This window comes from Moschus berezovskii, chromosome 13 (assembly GCF_049115385.1).
Source record: "Moschus berezovskii isolate FMDL1 chromosome 13, NW_MosBer_1.0, whole genome shotgun sequence".
NCBI lineage: Eukaryota > Metazoa > Chordata > Mammalia > Artiodactyla > Moschidae > Moschus > Moschus berezovskii.
In genome coordinates, this window is record NC_142472.1 from 53391553 (window position 1) to 53418190 (window position 26638).

Below are 26638 nucleotides of genomic sequence, written 5' to 3' on the forward strand. Positions count from 1 at the left end.
ACTCTGTGCGACCTCATAGACAGCAGCCCACCAGGCTCCCCCGTCCCTGAGATTCTCCAGGCAAGAACACTGGAGTGGATTGCCATTTCCTTCTCCAATGTGTGAAAGTGAAAAGTGAAACACTAGTGGTAAAGAACCCGCCTGTCAATGCAGGAGACGTAAGAGATGTGGGTTCGATCCCTGGGTTGGGGAGAGCCCCTGGAGAAGGGCAAGGTAACCCATTCTAGTACTTTTGCCTGAAGAACCCCATGGACAAAGGAGCCCGGCACGCTACAGTCTAGAGGGTCCCAAAGAGTCAGACACAACCAAAACAACTTAGCACGTACACACGCATTACTGCCGCAAGATGCATCAGCACAAAACTAAGCAGATAGGGCAAAACCTCTGTATTCTGTCACAAGCTCACCACTAAAGGGATGTTGCCTATAAGTTTAAATTACACATAATGGTCCGTCTCTAGGAAACCTGCCTCCCAGGGGAAGCTAAAATACCTTTTGGTTCGGCTCACAGCCCACCTGTGAATGGCTGCAGGGAGAAAGAAGTCAACACATCCCCCTCTCCAGAGGCTGACCAGAACCAGGACTTTATCCCCTCCCCTTTTAGTATAAAATAAGCCTGAATCCTGACTCGGGCAAGATGGTTCTCTGGGACACCAGTCCAGCATGTTCTCAGTCTGCTGACTTTCCCAATAAAGCCACTATTTCTTGCCCTAACAACTCCTCTCTCCACTTATCAGCCTGTCGATCGGTGAGCAGTATAGCCTTCAAAGAGGTGCTGATAGCTTCTAACTGAAAGCAGCTTAGAGATTGGGCTAAACCTTGGGGGTGGACCCGAGGTCTTCAACCCTCCCCATGCCCAGCTGGCCACCCTCACCACTGACCTGAGCAATGGCATAATCTGAGTTGTTGGTGGCCAGCATGCCTTCATTCCCACTGATGCCCACACCCACATGGGCTGTCTGGATCATCCCCACATCGTTGGCACCATCCCCGATGGCCAGGGTGATGGCCTTCACCTGCTTCTTCACCACATCCACTATCTCAGCCTTCTGGAGGGGAGATAACCTGAAAAAAAAAAGAAAGAAAGAAACAACCATGTTTTCTTGTTTTATTTTGGTTCATTTTATTCATCCTATTCTAAAAAGCTTTACAAAGGAGTCAGCAATAATCCACATACAGTCACATTTAAATGGCAGTTACTGGTAAATTTTCCAATTCATTCATTAATTTCTTTACAGATATAAGGAAGCCCCTACCCATCACTCAGTCGGCAAGTTAGACACACACTTCTATCAAAAACAATAAGGGCACACAGGGTTTCATATTCCAGTAAGCAAATGACCTCACCTATCATTCTCTTCCCTCAAAACAACTCCTAATAACTAATTTAAATTTAACCTTTTCAAACTTCAGGTGAGATTATTATAAACTGAACAGATAGAAGGTTTCTTTGATTAGAACATGCTCCAAAATTTAAGGTAGAAACACAGTTGGAAAAAAAAAAAACACCTTCACTTCATAATGAAGAGAATATATTCAGTTAACATCACTACATTGTGGGTATAATCTGAACATTTTCTGAAGTAGAGGAGGTCAGAAACCATTTGTAAGTCTAGTTCTCATCAAGAGACACTGGTTCTTTTACTGGAATACTTGCACTGATAATAGCCTCACCATTTAGTCTGATGATCACTTTCATGTTTAGACTATGATATTTGTAGAGGGAAAAAACTAATCAATTTAATTAATCTCAAGTCTGACTCTTCATGTGAGTGCATGCTAAGTCACTTCAGTTGTATCCAATTCTTTGTAACCCTGTGAAGTGTAGCCCACCAGGCTCTTCTGTCCTTGTATTCTCTAGGAAAGAATACTGGAGTGGGTTGCCATGTCCTCCTCCAGGGGATCTTCCCAATCCAGGGATTGAACCCGTGTCTCTTACATCTCCTGCATTGGCAGGTGAGCTCTTTACCACTAGCATCACCTAAGAAAGCCCCTGCCTCTTCATATCTTAATTTAAATCTTAATCCCATCCTCCTGGCAGTCAAGTTCTCCACATATCATCAAGTCCTTCACTCACTGCTTAATGCAGTTCTGCACGCTTTACCAAAGCTCCAAGTCAGTTCTGACCAGTTAAGAGGAGAACTGGATGATCACTGATCTGATTTTGGATCTTCTCACTCATATATGAAAATATCGCCTAAAATAACATTAGTCTTATAATAACTATCTGTTAACTGAACAACGGTCAATTAACTCAATAATCACTCATAAATTCATTTTCCTCTAGGTCTCAGTGGTTTGGTTTCAAATTTGCCCCTCCCTGTAAATGACCAGGGCCTTTGTTGTACCTGGACTCCCCTGTGGCTTAGACGGTAAAGCATCTGCCTGTAATGTGGGAGATCCAGGTTTAATCCTTGGGTCGGGAAGATCCCCTGGAGAAGGAAATGGTAACCCACTCCAATACCCTTGCCTGGAAAATCCCATGGACAGAGAAGCCTGATAGGCAACAGCCCATGGGGTTGCAAAGAGTCGGACACGACTGAACGACTTCACTTACCTTTCCTTTCCTTTTGTTGTACCTGAAAGATTTCTTTCATTTGGCCAATACATCAATAAATAACATACCAAAATAATGTGCCACTGAAAAATTATAAACTGCTTTTGAGTAAATCTTAAACCTTACAAGTAGAATTAAATTCAGACCTTGCATTTCAGTTTGAGTGTATATTTTCCCAATAAGGTAGTTTGTCTATGAAAAAACTTATATTTCCGTGTCTATATTTTCTTTCCATAAAAAAATATGAAATATAGCAAGGGAAAAAACAACAGTGAATATATTCTTACCTACAACATAATACTGTTCTGCACGAGAGGGCCAAATTAAGGAAGCACTTCTTAACTTCAACATGGAGGGCATGTTTCAATGTTTTACCATCTATGATTAGGGCCAGGTCATTTTCTTTACCTAACAGTGCCCCAAGATCTTGGCAGTTCTGATTAATCACTTGTTGTGTTGCCTAAAACAAAGAGGGGGAAATTATCTTTTACCGTTTTAAATATAAATGAAAAGACCTTGAGAGAGGGTGCTCAGGGCAGGTGCACTGGGATGACCCAGAGGGATGGGATGGGGAGGTAGGTGGGAGGGGTTGAGGATGGGGAACACATGTAAATCCATGGCTGATTCACATCAATGTATGGCAAAAATCACTCCAATATTGTAAAGTAATTAGCCTCAAACTAAAATAAATAATTTTTTTAAAAAAGATAGTAGATTAAGGCATATGTCTACCTCCTCGTTCCCTTTGAAAATCTGACAGAAATTAAATTTAAAAGTAGATAAATAACATGAAAGGATGCTTGAGATCATTAGTCATCAGGTAAATGCCAATCAAAACCACAATAAGATACTACTTCATACCCACTAGCATGACTAGAATTTAAAAATCAGATAATAATGTGTTGATGAGGATGTGAAGAAATCACAGTTCTCATACACTGAAGGTCAGAATGTAAAATGGTGCAGCAACTTGGGAAAATAGTCCAGGAATTCTTCCAAAAACTAAGCACAGAGTTAGTGAATGATCCAGCAATTCCACTTATCACTGTATATACACTCAAGAGAAATGAAAATATGTCTGCACAAAAATTTGTACATGAATGTACAAGCAGCAGCATTATTCATAATTGCCTAGAAGTGGAAACAAGCTGATGAATGGATAAATAAAGTGTATACATACAATGCAATATTCCTTAGCTATTAAAAAAAGATATGAAGTACTAATGCCTGGTACAACATGGATGAACCTTGAAAACATTATGGTAAGTTAAAGAAGCCAGTCACAAAAGACTGCTTGTTAAATTATTTGATTAACATAAAAGCCCAAAATAAGTAATTCACTGAAACAGAAAGTAGAGGAGTGTTGTTTGGGGGTGGGGCAAGGAGGGTCAGGGAGATGACAGCTAAAGGTACACAGTTTCTTTTACAGATGATGAGAAGTTTCTAAAATGATTCTGCCATTGATTGCATGTATCTGTAAATACAGGAAAATCCCTTGAATTATATTAAGCAGGTTAATTTTAAGCCATATGAATTACATCTCAATAAAGCTATTTTTGAAAAGGTGTATAAGCAGGAGAATTTTTACTTGGAAAATATGGAAAAGTGTTAATAGCAAAGAGGAAGTTCAGAGAAATTTTGGGAAAATTTTAAAAGATGGGAACAGAATAATGGGGTGAACTTCCATAAAATTGGGTATCAAGGTTCTAAAAGAAGGAAATATGCCCAGAGCATTCTCCATCGCAAAAGCCTAGCCTCCGAGGTTAAAAACTTTACCAGAGCCTTATCCCACCTGGAGGGAAAGTCATTTACCCAATTCCAGCCCCATGTGGTCTTCTTGTCTCACCTAAGGGGAGAAAGAAAGCACTAACACTTAAGACAAAGGGGTTTCTCTTGAAGACTGAGATTTAACATTAGATTATAGAGCTTCTCTGGTGGCTCAGACAGTAAAGCGTATGCCTACAATGCGGGAGACCTGGGTTCAATCCCTGGGTCGGGAAGATCTCCTGGAGAAGGAAATGGCAACCCACTCCAGTATTCTTGCCTGGAAAATCCCATGGATGGAGGAACCTGGTAGGCTACAGTCCATGGGGTCGCAGAGTCAGACACGACTGAGCCACTTCACTTCACTTCACTATAGAACACTTCCCTGCCCACATAGCTTAACACCACCCCACAGGGCTGTAAAAACACTGTGAAAAACACTAACAGAAATGAAAAATATCTTTTATGGACTCAACAGTAGACTGGACACAGGTGAGGAAAGAATTAATGAACTTGAAGAAATGTCAATAGAAACTTCCTAAACTGAAGCTCAAAGAGGAAAAGAAGAGAAAAAAACAGAACAGAATATTCAAGAACTGTGGGACCATTCAAAAGATCTAACATACAAGCAGTTGGAATACCAGAAGGACAAGAAATAGAGAACAGAAGGAAAAGTTTGAGTGCTAATAACTGAGAATACTCCAAAATTAATTACAGACACAAAACGTAGACCCAGGAAGTTCAGAAGACACCAAGCAGGGTAAATTGCCAAAAATCTACACCCAGGCATAGCATAATAAAGCTGCATAAAACCAAAGACAAAGAGGCAATCTTACAAGAATCCAGAGTGGAGGGAACACCTTAACTGTAGAGGAATGATGATAAGTAACAGACTTCTCAGCAGAAAGTTTGCAGCCAAAAAGAGAGTAAAGGAAAATATTTAAAGTACTGAAAGAAAACAAGAAATCCCAACCTCAAATTCTATATCCAAGGAAATTATCTTTCAGAGTGAAAGAGAAATAAAAACCTTCTCAAACAAAAAGTGAGAAAACTCCTCACTAGCCGATCTGCTCTGTGAGAAATATTTTTAAAGATTTTTCACAGAGAAGAATAATGATCTATGTTGGAAACTCAGATCTACATTTTTTAAAAAAGGAAGTGTGTCAGAAAAGGAATAAATGAAATCTATTTAAAATTACTTTAAAATGAGTCTAAGAAAATTATACAGTAAAAAATACTTCATAGAACTAGCCTTTTAAGGGCAAGGATGTTCAATGTTGGATTCCAAATTCTTTTCATTCTTGCAATGTAAATGCATTGATCTTTTCAAACTTTTCATAAAGACTGTTATACAGACACAATTTTTTCTCTTTTTTCCATTGTAAAAAATGAAGGATCTGGATTTGGTATGACACCAGGGGGGCAGGGAGGGGGTGGGAGGTGGTGATTAAAGGACTAGACTAAAACAGAGGGAGGAATAATGGGAGCCAGGGGTGACGAGGAATAGAAAATCAGTAAAAATTTCAATTTTGGGAAAAGAATCTTGGGACAAACCTAGACTTTCCAATGGACTTGAGTGGGAGTTAATGGAATCTTATGTAGGTTTTAAGGAGTTGAGTAACCTTCAAGTAACAAGCTGATTACATTCATATTAAATATATATTTAAAAACTACTTACCTCTAATGAATTTGCATTCAATTGGATACGAGGCATTTGACCTGATAACAGTTTACAGGAATAAGCTACAAAGAAAGAAATAAAGAAGTCATATATCTGAAAGATCCAGTGCCTTACGTGAGCTCACTTTTTAAAAAAAAAATCTATTTATATTCTTCCTTTATCATACTTTCTGCCTCATGATTATTTCAAAGCCTAGTGGCTCAGCACAAAAACTGAGCAAGAGGTTGCAGATGGATAAATTTCTGATAATTTTGAAAATTAAATTTCTGTACATCTATAACTGGTGATTCTTATGAGACAAATTTTCTAAAATGATTTAAATCTTCATACAAATCAGTTTCATGAGAGTTGGAATTTAATTTAAATATAAATTTATACAATATCATTTTAATGTTTTCTTTGAAATTTCCTAAAACTTGTGTAGGTTTCAATAACAAAAGTAGCTTCCTGATTTGTATATAATTCAAAATGCTTATATGTACGTATTCTACTGTAGTCAGTACAATTACAAGGAGAAAATAATTTTTCAAGGCTCTTCATTAATTACTGGTTTATCTGACACTTCCTATGTAAGGTGTTCTTTTTCATAGAATATGATTATCATTAAATTTCTATTTTGAAGCTTGTGGGTATTCTCTTTGCCTTGTTATATTTTTCAAAACTAGAGCTACTAAGCTTTTCAAAAAATTCTAGTGACTTCCTGACATATTTTATTGTAATGTCCACTTATATTTTGTAATAAGTTACTGGGGAAGTTAACTGCCTGAATGCTGGCAGCTCCTGTCCTAACACTCAGGTTCAGTTCAGTTCAGTTCAGTCGCTCAGTCGTGTCCGACTCTCCGCGACCCCATGAATCACAGCACACCAGGCCTCCCTGTCCATCACCAACTCCCGGAGTACACTCAAACTCATGTCCACAGAGTCAGTGATGCCATCCAGCCATCTCATTCTCGGTCGTCCCCTTCTCCTCCCGCCCCCAACCTTTCCCAGCATCAGAGTCTTTTCCAGTGAGTCAACTCATCGCATGAGGTGGCCAAAGTATTGCAGTTTCAGCTTTAGCATCAGTCCCTCCAATGAACATCCAGGATTGATCTCCTTTAGAATGGACTGGTTGGATCTCCTTGCACTCAGGTTAGAAAGTTAATATTTGTGCAGGTGCTCAGGGACACAAACCAGACACAGATAGGCAAGCCAGCTTCCTTTGGGATCCCGGTGCTGCCCCCATGAGGAGCCCTCTTCCCTGAAGCCACTGCTGCCCGCACTGGCTGAATCCAAACAAAGGCTAAAAAGTTTTCATGTATTATGACCAAAATGCAAATCAAATCAACATGCAAGTTCTGAGTGCTTACTGGCACCCAGCTTTATGCTGGGTGCAAAGGAAGATTTACAACAGAATATGTGATAAGTCTCTTAAAACCCAAGGAAGCAAAGCTAACACAAAAGAAAACAAACCATGCACACATTCATTGGTAAACCAAATGTAATAGTACATATGCTGCTGAGGTCAAGAGGCTGCAGATTCATGTTGAATCAAGTTATTAGAAAACTTTCAGAATCTAATAGAACTAGAAGCTGGTCTAGGAAATATGTTCAAAATGTGTGACAGTAACCTTTGTTTTCATTTCTTGCTGTTGACAAAATCAATCCTAACATATTTGTTCCTGAAAGTAAGTCTCCTGCTAAATTCCTAGCCAAATTTTGTTTGGAACAGGTGTCAAGACTATATGTAGCCTTTTAACTGCAACATGTTAGCCAACTTTAGCTCCTGGAGAGATGATGGTATTATTCATAAATATTCATAAATGCAGGAGCTAACATCTATGAAGCCCTCACTCTATCCAATACACCAGCTTAGAAAAACCTTCACAGACTCCCTTCCACGTAATCATAACAACCAGCAGAGGTATTGCGACCGTTTTAATAATGGGAAAACTGAGGGTTAGAAAAGTCCATAAAGGCACGGGCTCATAAATATAGAGACAGAAGATTCAGGTTCAGACCTTGGTCTTTATAACTCTGAAGCCTGACTTTTCAACCACCATGCCTGCTATGCATTTCTCTTCAATGATGTTGGCTCTCAGAACCAGCTCTCAATCTTTTTTCTCTTTGAAGTATTCCTCAGCTGTTCAAACTCATGAAAGGAACATGAAAGCTCTTTAACCAAACCCTATTGCTTTTCTGGGGGGAAAAGCAAGAGCTCAGAAAGTCTCTAAGAAAACAAATTATATCAGCATACACCAGGCAAAGTTGACTGACTATCTTTCAACTGGTCTCCTCTGCATGAGTAGCTTCTAAGGGGAGAAGTAAAGTCCAATCTGAGAAAGAAATGGCAACCCACTCCAGGATTCTTGCCTAGAGAATCCTGTGGATGGAGGAGCCTGGTGTGGGCTGCTGTCCATAGGGTCAGATATGACTGAAGTGACGTAGAATGCATGCATGCATTGGAGAAGGAAATGGCAACCCACTCCAGGATTCTTGCCTGGAGAATCCCAGGGACAGAGGAGTCCGGTGGGCTGCCATCTATGGGGTCGCACAGAGTCGGACACGACTGAAGTGACTTAGCAGCAGCCCCAGCAAAGTCCAATCTAGGACCCAGAACTTAAGGTTGGAGGATAGCAAGCTGCACTCAGTCAACACACATGTATTGTTTTCCCCTTACAGCATGTTACACATTAAGCAACAGTTATAAATCAGGATATTTCCAATCAAAACACAGAATTCCAATTATCTTCTAAGAGCTAAAAACCTGTGCCAACAGTGGGTTCTCATTTCCAGAAGGAGTGGCTGCTCTGGCTGCCCCTCTGGGGGGCCAGGGTTCCCCCATGGACTCCCCCTCCAACGTTTGTGTTGCCTTTGCCCCTACACATGTATGATTGTCCTCTGCCCACTGCATGCGTGTGTTGCCCTTCACTCTAGTTCTGCTGGTTCTTCCCCATGTTTTCAATCCCTGCTCTAAGAAACTGGAGACAGTTTCCCTTCTTTTTTCAAAGGCACCATGGTTACTAAACAGTAAGTTGAAAATGGGTACAATTCAATAAAGCAGTTATCTAATGCGATCCAGTTATTCTGAGTAAGGGGTCCTTCATGTGAATTGTAGATTTCTGGTAATAAAAATAAGTCTCATTCTATAAGGGTAAAAGCTCTGCTCTTAACAGTAACTGCTGGGTATCATCTAGTTTGAGTTTCAGTCCTGAGCCAAAGAGACTTTTGAAGTTTCAGGCAAAACCAATGTTTTCAGGTAGTGGGCCTGGCAAAGATGTAATTGCTGCTGCTGCTAAGTCACTTCAGTCGTGTCCGACTCTGTGTGACCCCATAGATGGAAGCCCACCAGGCTCCCCCGTCCCTGGGATTCTCCAGGCAAGAACACTGGAGTGGGTTGCCATTTCCTTCTCCAATGTGTGAAAGTGGAAAGTGAAAAGTGAAAGTGAAGTCGCTCAGTCGTGTCCGACCCTTAGCGATCCCACGGACTGCAGCCTACCAGGCTCCTCCATCCATGGGATTTTCTAGGCAATAGTACCGGAGTGGCTTGCCATTGCCTTCTCCGAAGATGTAATTGAGGAAGGTGGTAAGAAAGCAATTGTCCCTTTTTATGGTGCTGGGCCAGCTGAGCCTCTTCACAAGATATGCACTAAGTTACTGTGGTCATTGAGTGCATGGTTCTCGAGGAACATGGCAAGGCACATTAAAGCTGAAATGTGGGAGAGCTGGAAAAAGGAGAGCATGTGGATGGTATGTTTCCAAATGTTTGCCAGATGGATAAGTGACTGCATGGTGGTTGGACCTGATTTGTGAGTCTTTCATAATTACATTAATATCTAACATTCCCAGGGGACTTGCTAAGTGTTTTGCAACAACTTCAAGGGAGTTACCTCAAGGCACTCTCACAACAACTCTATCAAGTAAAAACCATTATCATCCCCAATTTGCAGGCAGGAAACTGATGTTTAGAGATGAAATAGCTCCTTCAAAGACAACCAACACGTCATCAATTCTGTTCTCTTCCGGCTACCAACCTAGGTCTCTGCTCCCTTCACAGAGAAACTCTTTGAAATAGTCATCAACTCTCACTGCACTCATATCAATGAGGGCTGGCAGATTAACCCACCAAATGCACCCCCAAATTTATACTGGCCCTTGAAAAATGGTGGAGGTAGGCTGCTAACCCACACACAGTCAGAAATCCACATGTATCATTACAATTGGCCCTCCATATCTGTGATTCTTGGGCTGCAAGGAGTCCCTTAGACAGCAAGGAGACCAAACAAGTCAATCCTAAAGGAAATCAACACCGAATATTCATTGGAAAGACTAATGCTGAAGATGAAGCTGCAATATTTTGGCCACATGGTGCAAAGAGCCAACTCGTCGGAAAAGACCGTAATGCTGGGAAGGATTGAGGGCAGGAAGAGAAGGAGGCAACAGAGGAAGAGATGGTTGAATGGCATCACTGACTCAATCACCAGTAGTCAGGTATGGATGTTAGAGTTGGACTATGAAGAAAGCTGAGCGCCAAAGAATTGATGCTTTTGAACTGTGGTGTTGGAGAAGACTCTTGAGAGTCCCTTGGACTGCAAGGAGATCCAACCAGTCCATCCTGAAAGAAAACAGTCCTGAATATTCATTGGAAAGTCTGATACTGAAGCTAAACTCCAATACTTTGGCCACCTGATGTGAAGAACTGACTCATTGGGAAAGACTGATGCTAGGAAAGATTGAAGGCAGGAGGAGAAGGGGAAGAGAGAGGATGGATGAGATGGTTGGATGGTATCACTGACTCGATAGACATGAGTTTGAGCAAGCTCCAAGAGTTGGTGATGTACAGGGAAACCTGGCATGCTGCAGTCCATGGGGTTGCAAAGAGTCGGACACAACTGAGCAACTGAACAACAATCTGTGGTTCTGCATGGTGCAGTACTGTCATATGTGCCATTGGGGGGAAAAATCTGAGTACAGGTGAACCCATGAAGTCCAAATCATGTGATTCAAGGATCCAGTGGAGTCCTTCCCCAATATTCCCCATTACATCCCAGTACAAATGACTGCCATCTCTTGTATAGGTTTCTACAAAGGTGTCCTAAATGACCTCCTGCCTTCCATTTAGTCCAGTTTCCACACAACAAGAAGAAGATATTTTAAAAACACAAATTAAATCATGTCACTCTCCTGCTCAAAACCCTACACATTTCTTCCTGTGGCCTGACAAGCTTTCACCTCTGCTTTGCTCCCCATACTCCACCCATGTTGGCCTTTCCATTGCTGCTCAGATAAGACACCAGAGCCATGTGCTCACCATACGTTTGCCAGGAACTTTGCCAGTGATTGCTCCTTCTTCCCTGGGTCTCTGCCTCAAATGTCACCTCCCTAACGCGTTTTCTGTCTCATTACCCCTCTATCCATGACTATTCCCTGCTTTGTTTTCACTGTTAACACTTACTGCAATAATATTTACAACAGTTGGTGATTTGCTTGTTAATTTTTTGTCTTGTCTTGTAGATGTAAGTTCCTTGAGGACAGAGACTTTATTACTCAATTTTTCATTCCCAGATCCTAGAATTTTCTGGCACATAGCAAGCATTCAATGTTTGTTAAATGGATGAATATAGAGTAGACAAATTAGCAGAAACATAATTTAAAGGGTGTCTGATGAATACAGGGTCATTTCATAATACATGTTAATCTAACCAGAGCTGGATACCATGATGATCTAAAAAAAATAAGAATTTCAATCCCTTCTTATGATCAAAATTTGCATATTCATGACTAAAAGTTGACTTTTAAACTCCTTTTCCTTTTCTAAATACTTATTTATTTGGATGCAATGGGTCTTAGTTGTGACATACAAACTCTTTAGTTGTGGCAGGTGGGATCTAATTCCCTGACCACGGATTGAACCCGAGCCCCCTGCATTGGGAGTGCAGAGTCTTGGCCACTGGACCACCAGGGAAGTTACTCAACTCCTTTTCCACACATCTGAACCCTAACATACCATCAAACAGTGAAATAATAATAATAATAAAAACACTATAAAGTCAAACAAGTGACATCAGAGCTTAGGAAAAAAAACACTAACTCAATATTCTGATAATGATTAAATGTTTATGAATAAACATACAATTCAAACACAGATATTCGGATTCATTCAGATTTTTCTGTAAGATTTTATGGAAAAACTCACATGAACTTTTTGGCCAACCCAATACATACTTCATTAGAGAAAAAAATGTCATAACTTCAAGTATCAAAGGAAAAGAACAAGAAATTACATATGACTCATGGACATTCTGAATTATATTGTTTCAAGATGGTGAGGAAAGATAAGAGCTTGCTTTGCTTAGTTTGTTTGAATTCTGTGCCATGTGATAGTAAGATTTCACTGCACTGTACTTTCCTGAAGAAATAAAAAAAATATTACTTGAAGGCAGATCAACCATACATTCTTAACTGTAGGGCATATTTAGGATACATGTACAACCAGGCTTTTAAAAAACATTCTTCGTGTCTGGTTCAGTTCAGTTCAGTTCAGTCGCTCAGTCAAGTCCGACTCTCCACGACCCCATGAATCACAGCACGCCAGGCCTCCCTGTCCATTACCAACTCCCGGAGTTCACTCAAACTCATGTCCACAGAGTCGGTGATGCCATCCAGCCATCTCATTCTCTGTCGTCCCCTTCTCCTCCCGCCCCCAACCTTTCCCAGCATCAGAGTCTTTTCCAGTGAGTCAATTCGTCACATGTGTCTGGTACCTATATTAATTGCAGTTTCTTGTTTATCTCCTGTCAAGACCCATATTTTTATGTTCGCTTTCAATAGACTTGTTATCGTTTCCGGAACACGTGCTTGAAGGCGATCCTCAATAGCCGTGGCTCCAAGTAGTAGGAACTTCTAGATATTTTTGGGAAAAGATAGTCATTATTGCTAATTAAAGATAAAAATATGTCATTTCTTGGCCTTTTGGCTAAGATCAAGTATAAAGATAAAAATATTTTAAGATGGAATAAATAGAGCAAATTTTGATAAAAGACATGACGCCTAATAATTGATTATGTGAAGTCCCATATGTGCATACACTCACACATTTTCTTCTAGTATCTTCCACTGGTCTATTTGTTTGTCCCTATTTCACTATAGGGCTTCCCTCATGGCTCAGTGGTAAAGAACCCACTTGCCAATGTAGGAGACACAGGCTCTATCCCTGGGTTGGGAATTTCCACTGGAGGAAGAAATGGCAATCCACTCCAGTATTCTTGCCTGGAAAATCCCATGGACAGAGGAGCCTGGCGGGCTACGGTCTATGGAGTCACAAGAGTTGGACATGACTTAGCAACTAAACCACCACCACCATATAATGTATAAACCCTTCCACATGTATAGGTCCTTACTTTTGTCTATAAGAAAAATTTCATAATTTTCTCCATAAATCTCTAATCACCAGATGGTTTATTTTATAGTTTTTCTTCCTATTGTGAAGTATTGGTCTACCACTGGAGAGAAGTGGTTACAGTGTTGTTTGAAAGTGGACTTTTCAAACTCTTTGACAATCACTAAAAACATTTTTAAAGGAAGTATGATTGATATACTAAAAAAGAGAGCAAGAAAGCAGATCATATATAATGCTCAATTAGAACCAAAGAAAGCAGAAAAAAGTGGGAAAAAAAAGAAAAAAAGTGGGAACAGATAAAAACAGTTACAAATACAGTATACATTAAACTAATCATCACTATAAACATAGCCTAAATGTTTATAGTGGTCTAAATATACCAATTAAATGAGGGTTAGGTTAGGTTAGGGGCTTCTCAGGTGGCTCAGTAGTAAAGAATCCACCTGCCAATGCAGGAGACATGGGTTCAGTCCCTGGGTTGGGAAGATCCCCTGGAGGAGGGTATAGCAACTCACTCCAGTATTCTTGCATGGGGAATTCCAAGGACAGAGGAGTCTGGTGGGCTACAGTCCATGGGGTCATAAAAAGTCAGACACGACTAGCAATTGAGCGCGCACACACACACACAAATACATACAATAGAATACTACATATATAACACACACAAAAGAACAAAGGGAAGAGACTGGAACTCAGTCATTAGCCCAACATTTCAGATGACTATTATACATTATCCTAGCATATTTTTCTATAATAAACATGTATTTCTTTTCAAGTGAGGAAAACTATACAGAGGATAACAAGACTGAAGTGACTAGGATACGATTCAAAACAGGGAGAAACATTTTAAATAGTTTAAAAGACATTTTATGAATTCTCAGTACAACAAGACAGATATATACTTCAGAAAAAAATTTACCTGAGCTTTCAACATGACACCAAGATATGACTACATTGGTAAGTTCATTTTCTTCAGATGTGTTTGCATGGATAACACATGCGGGGTACATTACCTTTTCAATACTATCGTAACAGTCTTCCAGACTTTGTATTCTGTCTTGTACCACTGTGCTGGCTTTCTTATACATGACCAGCCACTGCTTATACTCTATCTCAGTTAAGTCTATGTAGGCAACACAGAGAGTTCTCAGACCTGCAAGAGAGAGATCACCTGGTGAGGCTTCCAGTGATTGGATAGAAGCAGAGAATTTGAAAACAAAATCCAAAAGTGTTTTGGAGCCCATGGGACAATAAAGGCGTTCGTGTGGCCCTTCCTGACCCACCTGGTCTCCTTACTCATCTTCCCTCCTCCCCTCCTCCTTGCTCACTGTAGTACCCTTGCTGGTCCTCGTATTCCCCGACATTTGGACTTGCACATCCTATACCCAGAACACTTTGTCCTGAGGGCCTGCCATTCTCTCCCGCTTCCGCAGTCTCTACCTAACTCACCCTACACAGAGAGCACCTCGTCACTCTGTCCCTTTACCCTGTTTATTTTCTCTCTATAGCACTCCTCACCCCATGACATCATCTATCACTGGCATATTCTCACAGGACATTAGCTGTCTATGTTTTGTTCACTTCCGCCCTGGAAGCTGAGAACACTGCAAGGCACTATATAGATGCTCAATAACTATTTGTCGAATGAAGGAAAGAATAAGAGGCTTCAGTTTCCAATATCAAAGTAAGCCCAACAAATGCTGAGATAAGAGAAAATTAACTTGAATCCCAAGATGTTCAAGTTGGACTTAGAAAAGGCAGAGGAACCAGAGATCAAATTGCCAACATCCTCTGGATCACAGAAAAAGCAAGAGAATTCCAGAAAAACATCAATCTCTGTTTCATCAGCTACGCTAAAGCTTTTGACTGTGTGGATCACAACAAACTGTGGAAAATTCTTCAAGAGATGGGAATACCAAACCACCTTACCTGCCTCCTGGGAAATCTGTATGCAGGCCAAGAAGCAACAGTTAGAACCAGACATGGAACAATGGACTTGTTCCAAATTGAGAAAGGAGTATATCAAGGATGTATATATATAGTCACCCTGCTTATTTAACTTATATGCAGGATACATCATATGAAATGCCAGACAGGATGAAGCACAAACTGGAATCAAGATTGCTGGGAGAAATATCAATAACCTCAGATATGCAGATGACACCACCCTTATGACAGAAAGCAAAGAGGAACTAAAGAGCTTCTAGATGAAAGTGAAAGAGAAGAGCAAAAAAGTTGGCTTAAAACTCAACATTCAGAAAACTAAGATCATGGCATCCAGTCCCATCACTTCATGGCAAATAGATGGGGGAACAATGGAAACAGTGAGAGACTTTATTTTCTTGGGCTCCAAAATCACTGCAGATGGAGACTGCAGCCATGAAATTAAAAGATGCTTGCTCCTTGGAAGAAAAGCTATGACCATCCTCAGTTCAGTTCAGTTCAGTCGCTCAGTCATGTCCGACTCTTTGTGACCCCATGAATCACAGCAAGCCAGGCTTCCCTGTTCATCACCAGCTTCCGGAGTTCATCCTAGACAGTATATTAAAAAGCAGAGACATTACTTTGCCGACAAAGGTCTGTCTAGTCAAAGCTATGGTTTTTCCAGGAGTCATGTATGAATGTGAGAGTTGGACCATAAAGAAAACTGAACACCGAAGAACTGATGCTTTTGAACTGTGGTACTGGAGAAGATTCTTGAGAGTCCCTTGGACTTTAAGGAGATCAAACCAGTCAATCCTAAAGGAAATCAGTCCTGAATATTCATTGGAAGGACTGATGTTGAGACTGAAACTCTAATACTTTGGGTACTGATGCGAAGCACTGACTCATTGGAAAAGAACCTGACGCTGGGAAAGATTGAAGGCAGGAGGAAAAGGGGACAACAGAGGATTACATGGTTGGATTATCACCAACTTGATGGACATGAGTTTGAGCAAGCTCCAGGAGTTGGTGATGGACAGGGAATCCTGGCAGACTGCAGTCCATGGGGTCGCAAAAAGTTGGACACGGCTGAGTGACTGAACTGAACTGCAATAACATGCCTGAAAAAAATTTTTAATTGGATTGTAATATTTTAGGTTAATTGTGACAAAACATTCAAATACTTGAGAATTTCCTGTTTCTCTACAGAACACACTTCTCAGGTGGCTCAGCGGTGAAGAAGCTGCCTGCCAAGCAGTAGACAAGGATTTGATCCCTGAGTCAAGAAGATCCCCTGGAGGAGGAAATGCAACCCACTCCAGTATTCATCCCTGGGAAATCCCATGGAGAGAGAGGCCTGGAGGGCTACGGTCCATGGGGTCCCAAGAGTTGGACATGACTGAGCCACTGAGCACACACACACACATAACTCTCTGCAGAAGACCTATAGAACTTGTTATCAATATAGTTCCCATATGTTTCTACCTATTGGAACCAACCTACAGCACAGGTATATTTTCAGAGACCACTAAAAGATCCAAAATGTAAACTTGCAAAATATCCATACTCTCACACAAGACACACATGTGTCTGTAGGAAGCATCAGTTTGTAAACTAAAAGGAGAAAGTGGACTATAGTGTTGAAGGTACTCTTAATCAGTATTACTCCTTGCTTTTCAAAGCATCTATAAACCTTTCAGTGGATGTTGTTCTTATTCAAAACTCTCTCAAGGAATGTATTTCATAAAGAGATGGATGATAGGTCAAAATCAGAAGGATAAAAGAATGCAGCAAAATATCAACTATGTCAGTATTCTGAGTTATACACAAAATGATTAACTTCAAAACACACAACACAAACCAAACAAAAACCAAAAAAACCTCTCTTTATTTCCAGTTCAGTTCAGTCACTCAGTCGTGTCCGACTCTTTGTGACCCCATGGACTACAGCACACCAGGCTTCCCTGTCCATCACCAACTCCTGGAGACTGCTCAAACTCATGTCCATCAAGTCAGTGATGCCATCCAACCATCTCATCCTCTGTCTAGAAATAGATTATAGACTGAAGACACTGCTTTAGGAATAAAGGAAGAGCCCACAGTAAAAACATACATTTTAGTGTTTGCAACTAAGCACAAAATACTGTTGGAGGGGAAGAAAGGGAAAATAATAATACTGCCTGGACAGGGCTTGTTTGGGGAACCATTTATTTTTAACCAAACAGAAGGCATACAAGTTCTCACATACCAACAAGCTTCCCCGAGCATGCACTGAGGCTATAATTTCAACAGTTAAGGACAGCATTACAAAAGGGAATTCAAATCTAAATAATTTTCACTTACCTTCTTTAGCAAAATTTTCCAGATGGACTAATGTCTCCTCCACAAAGAGAGAATTTTCTGAAAGTCTCTCATAAATCACTGAATCCTATAGAAAAAAAGCCACACACACACACACCGTGATTAACATCTTATCTAAGCCTGATCATCTGAATTACAAAAACTTTTATCATTTTTTTCTGTTATAGCTCATAGAAGTGAAGGAGCTCAAGAAGCCCCAGTGAAGGCACAATTCCAGTAAAAAAAAAGATGTTATATACAGAGGAACAAAGACAAGGAATAGAGCAAATATCTCATGGGGACAATGCACGTGAGAAGCCAGTAAAGCGAAGTCTCTACAGCACTGAAAGAAAACCAAAATGGTCAGCCTAGAAGTCTGTACTCAGCAAAAATTTACTTCAAAAGGTTAGAAAAAATAAAAATGAAATACATATTTTCTTTCTGACTTAGGCTGAAAAAAATGTATCACCAATAGATCTCTGTTATAAGGTATGGTAAAGGAACTTCTTCAGACAAAAGATTATTATACCAGATGGAAATATGAGTCTGAAGAGCACTGAACATGGTGTTGGCATGGGTATATATATATATACATTATTTCTCTCATTATCTAATTCTTTTTATTCTAAGAAATTGGACAAAATTAATAGCTGTAGTGTGAAGCTTGTAACATTTGTAAAATTAAAATGTATGACCAGCATACCAGAAGGATTAGGAGAGAGAAATGGAAACACAGAATTGTAAGGTTCTTGCACCATATGTGAAGTAATATAATATCACTTGAAGGAGAAATGTAATAAAGATACCTATTATAAGCCACAAAGTGACTACTAAAATAAAAACTTTAAATTTTAAAACAAGGAAGTTGGAAAAAAATATTCAAGTACTCAGAAATAAAGTATAAAATAAAAAAGAAATATGGGGAAAAAAGAGCAACTGGGACAAATAGAAAATAAATGGCAAGATGATATATTTAAACTTAGTCATTTAGATAACCATACTATATAAATGGTCTAAACATCAGTTAAAAGGCAGAGATTTCCAGAACAGATTTAAAACACTAGAACCAATGGCATGCTCCTTAGAAGAAACACACTTCAAAGACACACACACACACATACACACACAAAATGAAGATTGAAAAAAAATGAAAAGACTTCCCTGGTCTTAAGACTTTCTTAACCAGTCATTAAGAATCTGCGTGCCAATGCAGGGGACATGGGTTCCATCCCTGGTCCTGGAGGATTCCACCTCCCGTGAAGCAACTAAGCCCGTGTGCCACAACAAGAGAAACCATGGCAATGAGAAACCCACACGCCACAACTAGAGAGTAATCCACAACAATGAAGACTCAGCACAGCCAAAAGTAAATAAATAAAATTTAAAATAATAGAGACTATGATGAACAATTTTTCCACAACTAGGAAAAACTCCACAACTTGGATGAAATAGAAAAGTTCTATGAAAACCACAAATCAAAGCTAACTAGCTAATTAGAAAAAATGTTCTGAAGAGCTCTATATTATTAAAGAAATTGAATTTGAAGTTATGAATAATATTTCCACCTCAGGTCCATGACTATGTGCTAAGCCCCATGAATCCTTTTAGAGACTCACCGAAAGCATAGCAGTAGTCTTGGGAACCCTCATCACAGATGAAAAACACATGGAAAGATGTTTACTATCCTCAGTCATCATGGAAATGTAAATCAAACTCACAGTGAGATACACACCTATCAGACTGGCAAAACTAAAAAGACTAACCAGGCCAAATGTTGGTAACAACTGCTGGTAAGAATGTAACTTCAACTTGGTGGTTTCTTAAGAAGTTGATATATAGCTCCCACGTGATCCAATAATTTTACTCCTTGATATTTACCAGCGAGAGATAAAACTCTATGTCCATAGAGACAGTTGAAAACAAATGGTCACAAGAGCATTACTTGTAGTAGCCAAAACTGCAAATCATTGGTTCTCAAAAAAATAACTGAGTGACAGCATGTTTTCACTGACATCAAAGTTTAATAAAATTCTGGTGGCATTTCAGTGGGTTTGGCTGCCTTGAGATGGACTTTCCAATCTAATGCTGTCAAACACCAGTGATAACAGCACATACAAAGTAACGACATTTTTAAAATTCATTACATGAATAATGAATCCCAATACTTACGGCCCCTTTGCAGTAGAGCCGGAGCTGTCCTTCAGGAGTTCGGACAATTACAGACATCCTCTTTCTATTACTAAAATAATATCGAAAGTATTGTTAGTTTCTGTTTTCCTCAGTATGTGGAGCTACCACTCAAGCAAAAACTCAAAGTCAAAAAATTCTAACTGTTAATCCTCAGCTGCCTATAGCTGAAAAGGCTGGCACGTTTATTGCCAGCCTCCTCTTCTTCCTTCTTTACAGACTTCCTTTAACTGAGATTCTGATTATAAATCTCCACCTTCTTCTACTACTATTCTTTGGGAATTTACTGACACAAGTATATACAATAGATTATATTAGGATATATTAGATTAATATGTACTATTATAATACAATATAGCATATGATGTATATATGATGTAACATCTTTATGTATTATATATACACATGTATTATACAACACATATATTACTTAAAATACATAAATTTTATATACATGTAATGCGTTTCAATTCAGTTCAGTTCAGTTCAGTCGCTCAGTCGTGTCCGACTCTCCGCGACCCCATGAATCACAGCACGCCAGGCCTCCCTGTCCATCACCAACTCCTGGAGTTCACTCAAACTCATGTCCACAGAGTCGGTGATGCCATCCAGCCACCTCATTCTCTGTCGTCCCCTTCTCCTCCCGCCCCCAACCTTTCCCAGCATCAGAGTCTTTTCCAGGGAGTCAACTCGTCGCATGAGGTGGCCAAAGTATTGGAGTTTCAGCTTTAGCATCAGTCCTTCCAATGAACACCCAGGATCGATCTCCCTTAGAATGGACTGGTTGGATCTCCTTGCGGTACAAGGGACTCTCAAGAGTCTTCTCCAACACCACAGTTCAAAAGCATCAATTCTTCGGCGATCAGCTTTCTTCACAGTCCAACTCTCACATCCATACATGACCACGGGAAAAACCATAGCCTTGGTTGGCAAAGTAATGTCTCTGCTTTTTAATATATTATCAAGGTTGGTCATAACTTTCCTTCCAAGGAGTAAGCGTCTTTTAATTTCATGGCTGCAAACACCGTCTGCAGTGATTTTGGAGCCCAAAAAAATAAAGTCTGACACTGTTTCCACTGTTTTTCCATCTATTTCCCATGAAGTGATGGGACCAGATGCCATGATCTTTGTTTTCTGAATGTTGAGCTTCAAGCCAACCTTTTCACTCTCCTCTTTCACTTTCATCAAGAGGCTTTTGAGTTCCTCTTCACTTTCTGCCATAAGGGTAGTGTCATCTGCATATCTGAGATTATTGATATTTCTCCCAGCAATCTTGATTCCAGCTTGTGAGTTTAATATAATGATTAAAAACTGATGAGAGGAGGGGAAAGCAGGCCTGGTCCTGTATGTTTTTCAGTCCTCACACCATCTTCATCAACTAGACCTTTCTGGCCCCATTTTCCTGCACAGAGATGTTAAATTGCTGGCTCAGTAGATGCCAGAATCTTTTGAATGTATAGTTCTGTCTCAAAGCCCTCTGGATTGTGTGTGTGTGTGTGTGTGTGTGTGTGTGATAGCTATCATAGAACCTAAACTCACTGATTTTGTTCCTGATTTAGGAGCCCAAAGTGGCTTGAAGATCTCCTCTCACCTCTGTCCTCCACACACGGCCACGGTAAACTGGCCGAGACTGTCCTTCCCCTCACCCGGTCATTCCCCAACTCTTAACTCTCCTTCCACATTTCAGTCAACAGCCCAAAGCTCACCTCCTCGCACAGGCTCCCAGGCCCCTCAGAGGTAAACCCCCACCTCCCAGGACCCCACAGTCTCCATCAAGTCATATTGTTCAATATTCTTTATCGCCCTCAACATGACTGGAGCAGAGGCCGCAAAAACAGGCGGTCATCAAGGCCACCTTACTCCTCGAACAGTGTTCTAGAAAAATATTTTTAGCTTTATAGACTGCACTGCACACCATGGAGATGAAAATACATTTTTTAAAAATTCTTTAACTTTTCTTTGAATTTGAGCAAATTTGAGCAGGAGATAGTGCAGGACAGGGAAACCTGGTGTGCTGCAGTCCATGGGGTCATAACAAGTTGGACACGACTTAACGACTAAACAGCAACTTTTCTTTCACCTCTGGAGGCACAGATTGGTTGACAATACCAAGGACTCTGGAACCAGTAGACCTGGATTTCAACCCTGATTCTGCCACATATTTGCTTAGAGACACTGGGAAGGTCATTTAAACGGAGCCCCAACTGCAGGTCTTCCAAGTGGTATGGCCACCATGGGCCTCAGAGGACAGTTCTGAACGTGTCCTACAGACCAGCTGGGCTCTCAGTCATTACTTCCTCCATGTTTCCAAGCTCTTTCAAAAAAAGAACTTTATTTTCCCTCAGGAATAATACTGATTAAGAAAAAGATTTTCAAGATTGGAAGACAAGTAAGAGGTTCATAGAAATGATGGCCAAAGAGAGGAGGAGGATCTCCTTCATGGAGAAGAAAATCCTGGTAAAATTGAAATGCTTAAGCCTCAGAGAAGAGTGTTCCAGTTAAAATAATTATCATAATGAGGCCTAGAGAAGCAAGAACTGAACTGAGATGCAAGGGTGTATAGAAGCTAATTAGAATTTCAGGATTCTGTTTTTAGGTTTTCATTTACAGCCAAATCTCAGTTGAATAGTCAAAGAAGAGCCTTGGAAAATGCACATACAGAACAAAAAGGTAGCTTACCTAGAAAATTCCAGTACATTAAGAATTTCAAATGTGAGTTCTTCTCCCATCTACAGGAAAATAAGACAACATATTCTTACCTTAGGAAAAAATGTATTTGTCTCACAAAGTAACTCACTCTCCCAATCATGAACAAGTTTCACCCTCCAAATACATATCTTTTTCAAAATAAAGCCTTCCTGCAAGTCTGATGAGATGATGGTGCCCTCCTCTGGTAAGAATATGGTTTGCAACCTGGACAATATTAATAGAAGTGCTTCCTATAACAACAGATTAAGACTGAAACAACTCTCCAATCTAAAATCAGCATGATTAGAAAAATTGTACACGTGTGTCTCTGGATGAGCAGGTGCATGTAAACCGCTAGAAAGTATGTCAAGTGTTACTCACAGCTTCTATGGTGACCGAGTTCGGCATCCTTGTAGTGAAAACAAAGCCAAGTTTCTTGGCTCCTTTCACTAAAGCTGCTTCATCTGTCAATAAAAGGCCTGTATTAATGGAGCTTGAGCAAGTGTATTAACACTATATTTAATTTAATACAGATTTCTCCAGCAGTAAAATATCATGTCATTCTTTAGAACTTGGGGTTTTCTACCCAAATGCGTTTATCAGTGCTTCTAGGTAGCAGAGAGTGTTGACAGAAGAGGAAATCTGGTTAAGTAGGGCCTCGGTCAGTGGGACTAATCTACCAGCATGGAATTAAAACACTTCCCTCCTGCTCACTGAGGTCTGCTCTGTTCTCCACAGCATTAGTAGCATTTCCATAAAATGTTGCATGGCCTTAACCTGCCCCATGCCTGGTTACTGACTGTAACCTGCTTCTAAGCCCCTGCTCCAAGACCACCCCCTGCCAGCCTTCTGGGCACTTTGGGGGTATGTGGAGAGTGGGAGCCCCAGAGCTTCAGGATGGCTCAGAGCTGTGTACGAATGCCCCAAACTGGTAAGAATTTCAGGGAAGGAGAAAGGCAGGCACGACTGGGGATCCGTGATGGCTTCCCTCCCTCTGTGGGCTCATCATCTTCCAGGTGTTCACAGGCACACGGCACCTACCTGGAGAGGAGGCCTGGTAGCTTATGTTGTTTCCCTCTCTCTCTGGAAAAACAGTGTGGCACACACACAACAGGGTAAGAAATTCCTTTATATACTCTTTCGTGGGCTGTAAGAAAGGGACACAGCTAATGAGTCTCTTCCAACCTGCCCCCTCAACTCAAAAGTCCTATATAATCTGCAGATATATATATATATATATATGTACCAAGTGAGATTTTGCTTCAGGTCCATACAGAGTAAGGCACTGGCTAGAAATCATACCACACATTAAGAATGTGCTTGTGGAGTGGAGGCTGAGTCAGGGGGACAGGCGGAGGCTGGGGCAACCACAGGGAACAGGAAGACCCTGCTCTCTAGGGATGTTTGTTCTCCTTGGGGACACAGGTATTCGCAAAACTGGAGGAAACAAGGAGGGGGTGTGATAGGGAAGTGAGGGGCCTATTTTAGGGAGGTGATGCAGAATATTCCATGCGAAATGCTGGGCTGGATGAAGCATAACCTGGAATCAAGATTGCTGGGAGAAATATCAATAACAAATATGCAGATGACACCACCCTTATGGCAGAAAGCAAAGAAGAACTAAAGAATCCTTGATGAAAAAAAAAAAAAAGACTCTTTGATGAACGTGAAAGAAGAGAGTGAAAAGCTGGCTTAAAACTCAACATTCAGAAAACTAAGATCATGGCATCCAGTCCCATCACTTCATGGCAAATAGATGGGAGAACAATGGAAACAGTCAGAAACTTTATTTTGGAGGGGCTCCAAAATCACTGCAGATGGTGACTGCAGCCATAAAATTAAAAGATGCTTGCTTCTGGGAAGAAAAGCTATGACCAACCTAGACAGCATATTAGAAAGCAGAGATATTACTTTGCCAAGTTTATCCATATAGTCAAAGCTATGTTTTTTTCAGTGGTCGTGTATAGATGTGACAGTTGAACTATAAAGAAAGCTGAGCACCAAAATATTGATGCTTTTGAACTGTGATGTTGGAGAAGACTCTTGAGAGTCCCTTGGACTGCAAAGAGATAAAACCAGTCAATCCTAAAGGAAATCAGTCCTGAATATTCACCAGAAGGACTGATGCTGAAGCTGATACTCTAATACTTTGGCCACCAGATGCAAAGAACTAACTCACTGGAAAGGACCCTGATGCTAGAAAAGATTGAAGGTGGGAGGAGAAGGGGACAAGAGAGGATGAGATGGTTGGATGGCATCACCGACTCGATGCACATGAGTTTGAGAAAGCTCTGGAGTTGGTGACAGTCAGGGAAGCCTAGCGAGGTGCTGTCCATGGGGTTGCAAAGAGTTGGACACAACTGAACGACTGAACTGAACTGAACTAATAAGGGGAAAAAAGCATATTTAGATGTTTAAATTAAGACCTAAATGGAAAGGTTAGTTGTGGGTCTGTGTTCACGTGTGTGGTGGCACACACCAAACGTTGTAGCACTTTCCCAGGACCCAAAATCAGGACACAGATTCATCGTTAGTGGAGCTTCAAGATAAATGTGGCTCCAGCATCCTGAGTGTAGGGATCAGTGACACAGGATGAGGTTGGGGACAGAGAAAGGACCACAGTAGAAAGTCAGGATTCTATCTTAAATGTGGCGCCAGTCCTCGGAACGGTCTTAAGCAAAGGAAGAACATGTACAGGTTTTCTATTTTAAAGATCACTTTTATTTATTTTAATTTTTGGCTGCTCCCCAGGGCATTTGGGATCTTAATTTCCTGACCAGGGATTGAACCCTTGCTCCCTGTGTTGGAAGGCAGAGTCTTAACCACTAGTCTACTGGGGAAGTCCCAAAGATTACTTTCATTTTTAAGAAGATCAAGATTTCCCATCAGCTAGATCAATATCTTAAAATAGATAAGTGAAGATATTGATTGCATGCTATAGAACCAAAGAGCTTAAAAGCAGATAGAGATAGGATTTCACAGATTGCTACATAGTAGAATATTCCTATATAATGTTTGAATTCATTCACACTCAAGTCAAGGCATAGCTCATACTTTTCATGGTAAATCCCTTGCTTACTATATTAATACCAAAAACTTTTCAAGACTCTCTCTCTCTTTTCCTTTTAGGAAAATAAATGTGTGTTTGAAAGTTATATAGCAATACCCTGACAACATAGAGGGAAAACAGCAGACTCACATGATCATTCTCAAAATTCTGCAGCAATTCGGGGTCATTGAATTCGTAGGAGTCTGAGATGGAACAAGGAGACTGACTGAAGAAAACAGAAAAGAGTCATTTTAACTAAAAGTTCCCGGCAGTACCAGTCAGCAACCACATAGACCTAAGTGAAATACAGCCCGTCTTCTGTTTTCACTAAATCACACTTACAACTAGTACATAGTCAGTGTTCTCTCAAATTATAATTCCCTGGTGACTCGGTGGTAAAAGAAACAGCCTGCTAATGCAGGACATTCAGGAGACATGGATAGATCCTTGGGTTGGGAAGATCCCCCGGAGAAGGGAATGGCAACCCACTCCAGTCATTCTTGCCTGGAAAACCCCCATGGACAGAGGAAGTTGGCGGGGCTACAGTCCATGGGGCCATACAGAGTCGGACATGACTGAACACACAAGGCCCCCCCACCATGTCAAATTATACAACTTCCCAGACCTCAAGCTGCGTTAGAAAATGCTTAAACTTGTGTTGAATATGGTATAGGTATATAGATTTTGAGGCAGAGGAAATTGCCACCAACACAGTAAACTGAAGAAGAGATTCTGGGTTCTTTGAAACATGGGAAAGATCTATACAAGGGAGCTTCCTGAGAACTGCCACTGGGGGTCTGAACAATGGGGGCTGTGTGATTGTATGTCAGTGCTCCAGTATGATAAAACATCCAGGGAAAAGGAACACCGGCAAAGGAGGAGAGAATGTTATCTAGTCACCTCAAGTCTTTTGCACCATCATCACTTTTGCTTGACAGATCTCTAAGAGAAAGTGAGGGAGGAAATATGATGATTACAGGTTATAAATATAAAACTCTTTAGGAATTCTAATCATGTTTAAAAGTAGACGTAAACCATATTTTAGAAAATAAAAACACCACAAGTTTTCATT

The 26638-nt window shown here is 40.5% G+C and overlaps 1 protein-coding gene across 2 annotated transcripts in view; it reads right to left on the reverse strand.

Annotated features, from left to right (window-relative positions):
• Positions 1-26638, reverse strand: part of LOC129556553 (phospholipid-transporting ATPase IB-like) — an 85046-nt gene that overhangs the window by 33532 nt on the left and 24876 nt on the right. For both annotated transcript variants that reach the window (XM_088842852.1, XM_088842851.1), the window contains exons 14-25: positions 26467-26508; positions 25717-25792; positions 23559-23664; positions 22899-22981; positions 22509-22558; positions 19812-19881; positions 17646-17730; positions 14393-14532; positions 12745-12883; positions 5999-6063; positions 2844-3016; positions 881-1064 (exon numbers count right to left, since the gene is read on the reverse strand). In XM_088842852.1, coding sequence (XP_088698978.1) covers positions 881-1064; positions 2844-3016; positions 5999-6063; positions 12745-12883; positions 14393-14532; positions 17646-17730; positions 19812-19881; positions 22509-22558; positions 22899-22981; positions 23559-23664; positions 25717-25792; positions 26467-26508 — 1213 coding nt within the window. The remainder of the gene's footprint in view (positions 1-880; positions 1065-2843; positions 3017-5998; positions 6064-12744; positions 12884-14392; positions 14533-17645; positions 17731-19811; positions 19882-22508; positions 22559-22898; positions 22982-23558; positions 23665-25716; positions 25793-26466; positions 26509-26638) is intronic.